Raw genomic sequence first — 9676 nt, 5'->3', positions numbered from 1 at the left:
TAAAACAAACTCCAAGCTGAATTAGCCACTCTTTAGAATAATTTTAGACCATGAATTATGAAAGAATCTATGTGAAACTGACAAAAGCCACCGTGTGATAACAACTCAATTCAAAATGTCTTTGTCAGCATATTTCTAGGTCACTTTGTTCACTGTACATTAATGAGGGTAAATCATTTTTTACACCTTGGGTTCAGATTGTACTGCTCTATAACATGAGATCTTAATTTTTTTAGAGTTAAGCCGTCAAGTTAATGTTGTGTTGCGGTTACTCAAAGTGACCACTGGAGGGCAGTGAACACTGAATTCTAATGCATTAACGCTCCCAGCAGACACACTGGTCAGCTGTGCACTCCACCCAGTATCAAAGCAGATACAGTATCACACCACTAATTCCAGTGAAGGCTCTTAAAGTGAAATGGTAAAAATAGAGATAGAAATATGCATGTCTCTTTGCTGCTGGGTTATTTCTCAATGTGAAATGTTTCAGAGAATTCAGAATTTCAGAGATTGTCTTACAATAAAGTGTATGTTATAAATACAGATTGATATTAGTAAAGTAAGACAATGAATAAGTGTGTGTGTGTGTGTGTGTGTGTGTGTGTGTGTGTTTGTGTGTGTGGGTGTGCAGTTTTTATGTGAAAGGTCTCTGCATCATTGCATCTGCTGACTGTCTTGAGACTGGTTCTTGAGGCAATATCACGTCTCTGTGCCCCATTGAACTTCTGATGCAAGAACTGCATTTCCCAGTGACAAGCCACATTGATATGTCTTTCCAGATACATCATGGAGAGAGATAAACCTTTAAAGGAAATTACGTGATGAGGAATGCACATCTCTGTTTGTCAATGAGCAATTCAATACAGATTAACTTTAACTCAAACACTGTCAATACCTTGGATCACTGATACATGCCAGCTGTTCAAGATAAAAACAGACACTGTGTTTGTGAGGGAACATTCAGAGAGAACAGCTGAACCAAACTGCATCAATGTGCACTTGAAAACTGGTAATGGTGATGGTAATTGTGAGTGTGTGCTGTTCTGTCAGTCAACATGGTGTAAAAGCAGTTGTGTCATTAGAAATCAGCAGACACAGAGGTCATGACTGTGTTAATCAGCAGACACTTTGTTCCCATCAGAGTTCTCTCAAAACACGACATAACAAGTAATGCTGAAAACCAAAAGACAACCAAATAAATTCAAATCTTTTTGTGTGTCTATCTACAAAGATAGGCTTACTATCTTTGTTAGGACCAATTTCAGTTTTAAACCATTGTTATGAGGGCATTTCTGCATTGTGAGGACATTTTGTTGCTGGTCCTCATTTCTTCAAAGAATTGTTTAAGGGTTCATCATAATTTATGTAAGATTATACAGTACTTGCAAAAACACAAAGATCTAATCATAATAATGATAATAAGACTGTTAGAAAGAATCTAAAGCAGCAACAAAAAGTGGTATGACTCAAATCACCATGTGCAATTTAAAATATTCATAAACATGCAAATTACAACATATTATAAACACTGATTTCTTAACCTCTGGCAACCAAGTCCTCAGTAGTCTCTTAACTGGCCCCATGTATTTTAATAGACCATTTTATGCAAATAAACATTTACTTTTGAGAATAAAAATAGTTTGATGTAGAGTGACAGTTATCATGTGTACATACTTGACAGAACTTATGGAGAACCATACCTTCCATAAGATGTTGATATAGATGAGATTGTACAGCTTTGGAAAGAACTTAATGTGTGTGATGCAATTTCTCTCCAGATCTGTGTTTAACACTTTTTTCATGTCTGCACCAATTACCAAACATTTTTAGGCAAAAGTAAAATAAAAAGCCATTTATTTGAATGCACATGCCCTATACTACTGTACATCTCAAGGGAGATCTAACACAACCATATACCAGGTCACCACCATTCCTCCTCTTGATTTTAATCTAAATTACATTAGATTGTATTACAGTGTCCGGCTCGTTTCCTGTCTGAGTCTTAGCAACTGTTTCAGTTTTATGTCAACAGATGAAAGTCAAGCTTATTGCTGACTGTGAGTCAGAGATCCAAACCATTTTGAGGATTTGATTCAGTTTTGAAATTACACTTTGGCCTTCCTCTCTCCTAAATAAAGTTTACTTACCCTGCAGTCAGACTGATCTCAAACGCTGCCATTTGACCCAGCTGTAAGTTGCAAGGCATGTACAGTAAGCGGGCATTAAGGCTACAGGCTGTGCTAAATATTTAGTCGTCTCCCAGGCAACAAATACATTTCTATTTTTGGCTGCCACTCTGGTTTCTGTTCCCTCTCACAGTCAGACTCAACAACACCAAGTTACAATGTAGCAGTATCATGCAGAAAAAATAATCTATCACCAATTATCCTCACTTCACTGAGGTCTGCAATCACTTGTTAAGCACAAAATTATTTATTTATGGTCTATAACTTCACTTTGACTCCATTGGTTGAAGTTCAGCAGTGTCCCAATTGTATTCGCTGCTTGAGATGTCACTCGGGTCAAAGGAACCTCCCACTCTGTATATATCCTCCAGTCAGTTTGCAGAAAGGCGAGGCCCTGTCTGCAGCACCCTCATTTCTCCTCGGCTGAACTCCCAGACTACATCTGCAAAGATGATGAACGTGAGTATCATTTTGATGACAAATTTGCTCCTGCATGTCTTTTAGCTTTAGTATTTTATGAGTCAGATGGACAAGCAGTGTTGGGACATACTTTAAAAGTGTAATTGACAGCAGATTAACATTTGCCTGTTCACTGTATGTCATGCTGATGTAACTGAACCGGCTGAACTGTGCTTTAACCAACTCATCTCATTGCATCTAACTTTCATTTAGATTTTGAGAGTTGTGGTCCTGTGGATTTTTTTCATTTCCTTTTATGGTCAAAATATTCATGACAGAGCACATAACATTGCATGTAGGTCACCTTTTAACTGAATTATGTGCAAGTTTTATCAACCATTACAAATGAATAAGTATTTCAGCTGTTTATGTTCCATTCTTCCTGCAGTAACTTAATAACACTGCAACAGACATACTGGTTAACATTTGTCCATTTCATTCCATCCATGCCTTCTCTTAGTCTCAGTGCCTAGAGCTGGACACAGGCAGCAATGCATTGTGGTCTCTGTGGATTTATAAACTGAGTAGATTACAAAAAAGGCCCTGTATTATTCTGGCTTTTTGCTAGGTTACTGGAGTAAACATGTGTTTGGAAAGGGCGCAGGAGAGTGGGGGCAGCAGGTTTAAATCACATTAAGGGATAAAATGAAATAAAGTCATCCTCCGCAGATTAAAATAGATGCTACTTTAAGGTGATTTTTCAAGTGTACCTCTTGGAGTGAACAAGTCAGCAGGAGTAGATTGTTGAGACTATATTTCATGCAAGACTGTCAGTGAATGTATATTGAGTTTCAAATGGTCTATTTTGTATTTATATAGTGCAGAGGTTCCAGCAAGATAATTGTAATTTCAGAGTAAAATAATTCATGAATGTTATGTGTGATGAATAGACATGTTTCACATGTACATTCTTAGAGGGTTCTAGTCAACTGGTCAGTGAGAAGTGTAATCAACTGACAAGTCTTACACAATACAGAAAGCATTTTCCTTAAGACAGCAGTGTCAGGGTGACAGCTGGTTCCAGCCTCGGCCCAGCCCTACACAGCCCCAGCCCCAGTGCCATGTGCTATACACGCACTTTACAGCTGGACTCTAACATGAAAAGAATGTCATACCCTTGCCACCCTATCCCTTTACACTCCCCTTCATTTTCATTTTCATTCGACATTTCAAATACAACTTTGTAGTTTTACTCCAAGGAGTGCTATTTAATAGAGGTTTTCAGGTGAACAATATCACTACTTTTCATTGCGTAACGGTGCCATGTCACTCCAGTTCTTCTGCAAATTTGTCTCTCTCGTCAGATTAACCATTCTGACCCTGAACCTTATCAACTAAATAAACTTCCTGTAAAGTCATTTTCCGTGAGAAAGTTTGGTCTCTCATTGACTGTATCTAGCATTGCTAGCATTAACAAAGATTTTTTCCAGCAGCTGCAGTGCATAAATCTCACACAAGTCATTAAAATTCTTGTTTCTGTCCCCTGAAAGAACGGGCTAGGATCAAACTCTGAAATGCACCAATGAAATGGAATTTGCTATCAAGTAAAAATCACATCTGCCAACATTTGAAGCTCTTAGCACGTAAGGAATGTTTCCTCAAGTGAACATCCGAGTTGTCAAATGCATCATTTACAAAGAACAAATGTTGAAATCATTTCCTGCTCACTTGGCCCTGCATTTATGGTCAGAGGATGAATGATTGCAGAGCTCACATTTGCGACTCTCTCTACTGAGTCTAATTTTTCTCATGTCTCATATTAGTCTACCACTTTAACACACATAGTTAACATTATTATGAAAAATTGGAAATCCTCATAGCTTTTTTTGTACTTGTTACCTCTGTGACAGTTCATTGTTCCCCAGATACAAAATTTGAAAGTGGTGAACCGTTAAACAGTGGTGATCTATGTTTCACAACCAAATAATAGATTGCTCAAGTACAATTTTCTAATCATGGCACAGCTCAGTATTCCCCTGCCACATGTACAGTAGCAACTGAGTGGAGAATTTCTGCTGTGCTCAGCCTTTTTTCTTCCCTCTGTACTCGCCATCCAGAATTACACTTTAGTAAAATATCACTCTGTTTAACAGTTGTTCCTCGTCGTTTTTCCACATTTCTAGCCTCTGCCAAAATTGGCGTAGTGGAAAGGGGCCGTGGTAACAGGGGGACAGAATAGAGGTGGAATCTGTGAGCAATCGGTCAGTAGGAGTATAATTGAAAACATGTGTTTTGTAATTTCTGAGGATGGAGTGAGGATTGGAGAGTTGGCTGAGGCTGCTGCTGGTGGTGTTTTATGCCTGTAGCTGCAATAATGAGTAGATCTAGTAAAATCCAGTATTTATAACATGCATTAACACACTGTATCACTATCCTACCCTTCTTTTTCCACACAGGGTATGATCGTAAAGAACATGTCCTTCAAGGTCGGGCAGACCCTGACTGTTGTTGGAGTTACCAAGCCTGATGCTTCAAAGTAAGTCCTAATGTCAAACACTGTGTAATTATTTGGAAATAAATATATCACTGTAAAACTGTTTTTTTGTTTGTTTTTATCTTACTGTGTCTTCTATAAATAAAATTACAGTGATATCAATACCAGATACTTTGTGTGGACATCTATGTAGGGTATGAGAAGGTAGCTAATGTGACGATTGTATAAGGAGTTAAATCATGAGGCCAAAGCTTTATTTCCCTCAGTTTCATTAAGAGTAGGACAAAGAATGTTTGATATACTTTTTTCAGTCTAGTTTCCCCTGTTTAGTTATTTTCCCTGTGAAAAGTGGCTGAACACAGGGGCTATTTATTTTATACACATTAACACAGGGATGGAAACAGAATCTCTAATCAGTTACTGACTCCCATTTAACCTCCCCTCAGTAATGTGTGGGTGATGGAGATGATGATTAGCAAATGTAGCAATGCAGCTGCTGAGGTTGTCTCAATATTATGTGCACTTGGTGTCCTCTTACCCATTGTAAATGTTAGGAGCTGTATTAAAATGTAATATAAATGTCTTTGCCTCTTTGTGCCACAGTTTTGCAGTGAACATTGGCCCCAGTGAGCAGGAGATTACGATGCATATCAACCCTCGTTTTAATGCCCACGGGGATGAGAACACGGTGGTCTGCAACTCTTACCAGGGAGGCAGCTGGTGTGAGGAGCACCGTGAGGGAGGCTTTCCTTTCGTACAGGGAGAGGAGTTCAAGGTGAGCGGTCCTGTGTATGTGCTTGTGTGTGTACATATTGATATTTTAGCCCTGCATCTGTGTCTGCCATATGCAATCTTTCCTATGCCTCTGCCTTTCTGTTAGCGACCTCTGTTGGAAAATGTGTGTCACTGTACCTCTGATAACTCGACCCTAATCATCTGAGCACTAATTTATTAACTCACAGAGATGTGTAAGAGCTATATCCGATTTATTTTTCAGGTATTTATAATGATATGGTGCTATGGTGCTGGGTGTTAAGTTTAAAATATCCATGACCAAATACTTAAACAAAGAAAGGAGCATAAGCTTGATATCTAATATCTCCATGTTCTTCTTCCTTTTCTCTCTTTCTCTCACACCCATCTGTCCAGATTGTCATTGAATTCACCCCTACGGAGTTCGTGGTGACTTTATCAGACGGTTCTCAAATCCACTTCCCCAACCGCATGGGTGCAGAGAAATACTCGTTCATTAACTTTGACGGGGAAGCTCGCATCACAAGCCTTGAGCTCAAGTGAACCTCCACCCTCCCAGGAATTGTTGGTATTGAAATTCTGTTTTTCTTTGTCTGACATCAGGTTACATATTACCCCAGCTTTTAAATTCCCAAATACATGTGGTACCAGCCTTACATGCTTATCACATCTTATCTTATTATGCAAGAATTTACCTTGTTGACACGTGCAGGAGCCAAATAACCATAGAATTAAAGATGGATAGCTAAGACAGAGACATGCAGAGTAATGATACTAGATGTACACACAGAAATATGTACCATAAGTATTGTAACTGTATGCCTTTTCTGCACGCTTGACAGCTATTGACTGCAAAGCAAGCCAAACATGAAGTGGGTCCAGGCCCATGTTATCTGACTGTTATTTATTTAGCAGTGATTAGCTGAAAAATACCACATAAAATGTGATCAGTCGCTCATTAAGGTGCCTTGAAATGCTGCATGCTTTTTTTTTTGTTTTCCCTCCCAGACATTCCAGATTTGTAACTGAGTATTATGCTTGCCCGTAACAATGTGTATTAAAGCATGGCCTTCTAGGAAAAAACATGGAGTAGGGTTAATCCTTAAACAGCAAAGTGCAAATTTTCTCCTGTATGAAATTATTTTGATTCAATTTCCCCAAACTGATGCATGATACTTTTTACCCTCTCATTATTTCTGTCATAATAGCAGACTCACTGCCTTCTCCTCATTTACTTACATAAGTATAAAGTATTTACATGCATATTCTGTGCCCTCTGCTCAGTTATGCAGTCATCTTGTCTGTCAAAAAACTCCGCTCTTGCCCATTTAAAATACTTGTGACCACTTTGTGACATTGGTCCACTGTATAGACCAGATCGCTGTCTTAAAATATTCACATCTACAGGCTATGAGCTGACACATGTGACAGTTACTCAATATGTTGTGGATTAATAATTAGTCCTACATCAGCATTAATAATGACTGATTTAAAGCCACATATCCCACATCTTTGCATGGGCAGCCAATTCAACACACACTTTGTTAGGAGCACATACTAATACTGGGTAGGTCCTTTCTTCATGGCTTCATAGATTCCACAAGATGTTGAAAACATTCCTTTGAGATTCTGGTCCCTGTTCTACCACACCCCAAAGGTGTCTGTTGGATCCTGGTGTGGGGCACTGAAGTACACAGACGTCATCTCACAAACCACTTGAGATACTTGCTTTGACATGATCATTATTTGAGTAGCATTAGATATGTAATGTGATGCACAGGCTCAACAACACAATCTCCATTGCTATCCAAAACATGTTCAATGTTGTCCTTGAAGGAGTGTACTTCAAGTTTACATTCCTGTCTTCTGTCTTTAGACAGAAACTGTCCGAAAGGCCACACACCCAAACACAAGAAAAGCAATTTAGTATAGTGCAGTCCAATGCATAAAGTGTCTCCCCCCACACCGTCCCAACACTCTCTCTCTCCCTCTCTCTTTTTCTCTCAACCTAACCAGTCAAAGCACATGGCCACCCACAAGGGGGCTCTGCTCAAGGTTTCTTCCCATTTAAAGGGAGTGTTTCCTCACCGCTGTTGCTCATATAGGGGATATGGTCTCTCTAAATTATATTGTAAAGAGTACAGTCCAGATCTGCTCTATATAAACTCTTAGATGACTTCAATTCGACCCTTCTTGGATAACCATGACCTGGATGACTGAGGATCTTCACAGACATTTTGCTCTTCGTTATCCAAGAGGGACTGAATCAACAGCATCTTCAGATGAGTAAACAATACTCAAACTGGCCCATCTGGTACTAAAGTCACTGAGATCACATTTTTCCCCATTCTGATGTTTGATGAGAACATTACCTGATGCTCCTGACCTAATCATTTAGCAGCATTGCACTGTGGCCACATAATTGGCTGAGTGGATAATTCCATGGATGAGCAGGTGCTCCTAATAATGTTTTTGGTGAGTGTAATTTTCTAAATGGCAACTAGCGTCAAGCAGTGAATTCAGTTTCCAAAATAAATAGAAAATATACAATTAGCCATGTTAGCCAGTAGATGTCACCATTGCTATATTAATGTAATTAACAGAAACTGGTGGGAAATAGTTCAGGTCACATATTCACGACTGTAGTTAGTTCTATATCAGTAAATTATAATCTCTGTGAATTTTTCTTGTGAATTTATTTGTTCCCACTTGATTATACAATCCAGACTTGAATTGTGCACAAGGTTGTTCACCTCAAGACTGTGAGGAAGATATTGAAGTGATTGTCTTAAACAACAATCATATAATCTGTTGGTCTCTTGCTGACCAATATATTGTGCTCTACATACAGGCAGTGGCACAGAGATGGAAGTGACAATCAGAACAAGACAGAAATCTGTGCTGTAGTTGCAGTAGACGCAGTTTTTATATGTGTGTGTGTGTGTGTGTGTGTGTGTGTTTGAGAGACTCGTGAGTATTATTATAATCTAATCTGATGTAAGAGACGGCAATGTGTATGAGGACGATTTGAGGAGGAATAGAGGAGGATAGAGGATAGAGGAAGAGGAAGTGAGGAGGAGGGTGTCTGTGTGTGAACAGGTTCCCATCCTCTGATCCTTCAAAAACAAAAGCCGATGGGATCGTGTTGGATGACCTTCCCTCTCTTTTGTTTGTCAGGCTTCATTAACAGCAGCGCAATGTAATGCATATGATCACTCTGACATGGTTTCTCCGAGACATACAGATGCATGTATGTACTCTGTGTGTGTGTGTGTGTCTGTGTGTGTGTGTGTGTGAGAGGTAATGATTGCTCTGAAGCTACCTGGCAGTGTCAAAGGTAATCTCTCTAGAGGGGGAGAAGGGAGAAGTTCAATCCCCCCACCACCACTCTCTCTGTCTCCCTCTTGCTTTTTTCCCCACTCCCTATTACCTCTCTTTCCCATATCTTTCATCCACCCCCCATCCCCCTTTCTGATTCTTTTTTCTCTGTTCTTTTCTCTGCCAAGTCGTCTCTCTTCTTCACTCTCTCTCTCTCTCTCTCTCTCTCTCTCTCTCTCTCTCTCAGCCGTTCCTCAGCTGTAACCCATCCCTCTTCCCACACTCTTAATTGGAAATAACTCATTTTAACACTTCCCTTCTTCATTATTTTGTGGCAGACAAAATCAATATCCATGGCTACGTTGTTAGTTTGTTTGTGCTTTTGTGTTTGTTCTGCATCCAGTTAGATGATTTTACCATGGATCGAGGCTGACCCGTACCCCTGGCTCTTTTTGTTCACTTTTACAAATAAAAACCCTAATAAGATAAGGTGGTGTGTGTGTGTGTGTGTGTGTGTGTGTGTGTG

The 9676-nt window shown here is 39.4% G+C and overlaps 1 protein-coding gene across 1 annotated transcript; it reads left to right on the top strand.

The window, feature by feature from the left end:
- The first annotated feature begins 2481 nt into the window (after window positions 1–2481).
- Window positions 2482–6915, top strand: lgals2a (lectin, galactoside-binding, soluble, 2a). Its single transcript, XM_018672300.2, has 4 exons — window positions 2482–2645; window positions 5042–5121; window positions 5683–5854; window positions 6229–6915. The coding sequence occupies exons 1-4, from the start codon at window positions 2511–2513 to the stop codon at window positions 6373–6375; spliced, it is 534 nt and encodes a 177-aa protein (XP_018527816.2). The 5' UTR covers window positions 2482–2510; the 3' UTR covers window positions 6376–6915.
- Window positions 6916–9676: the final 2761 nt, after the last annotated feature.

This window comes from Lates calcarifer, linkage group LG11 (assembly GCF_001640805.2).
Source record: "Lates calcarifer isolate ASB-BC8 linkage group LG11, TLL_Latcal_v3, whole genome shotgun sequence".
Lineage (NCBI taxonomy): Eukaryota > Metazoa > Chordata > Actinopteri > Centropomidae > Lates > Lates calcarifer.
The sequence above is the reverse complement of the archived record's forward strand: the minus strand, read 5'-3'. Positions and strand labels throughout refer to the sequence as shown.

Coding starts and splice junctions, on each gene's coding strand:
- lgals2a (XM_018672300.2), top strand. CDS start 2,511: ATGTCACTCGGGTCAAAGGAACCTCCCACTCTGTATATATCCTCCAGT. Junction 2,646..5,041: donor CATCTGCAAAGATGATGAAC/GTGAGTATCATT, acceptor TTTTCCACACAG/GGTATGATCGTAAAGAACAT. Junction 5,855..6,228: donor TACAGGGAGAGGAGTTCAAG/GTGAGCGGTCCT, acceptor CCATCTGTCCAG/ATTGTCATTGAATTCACCCC.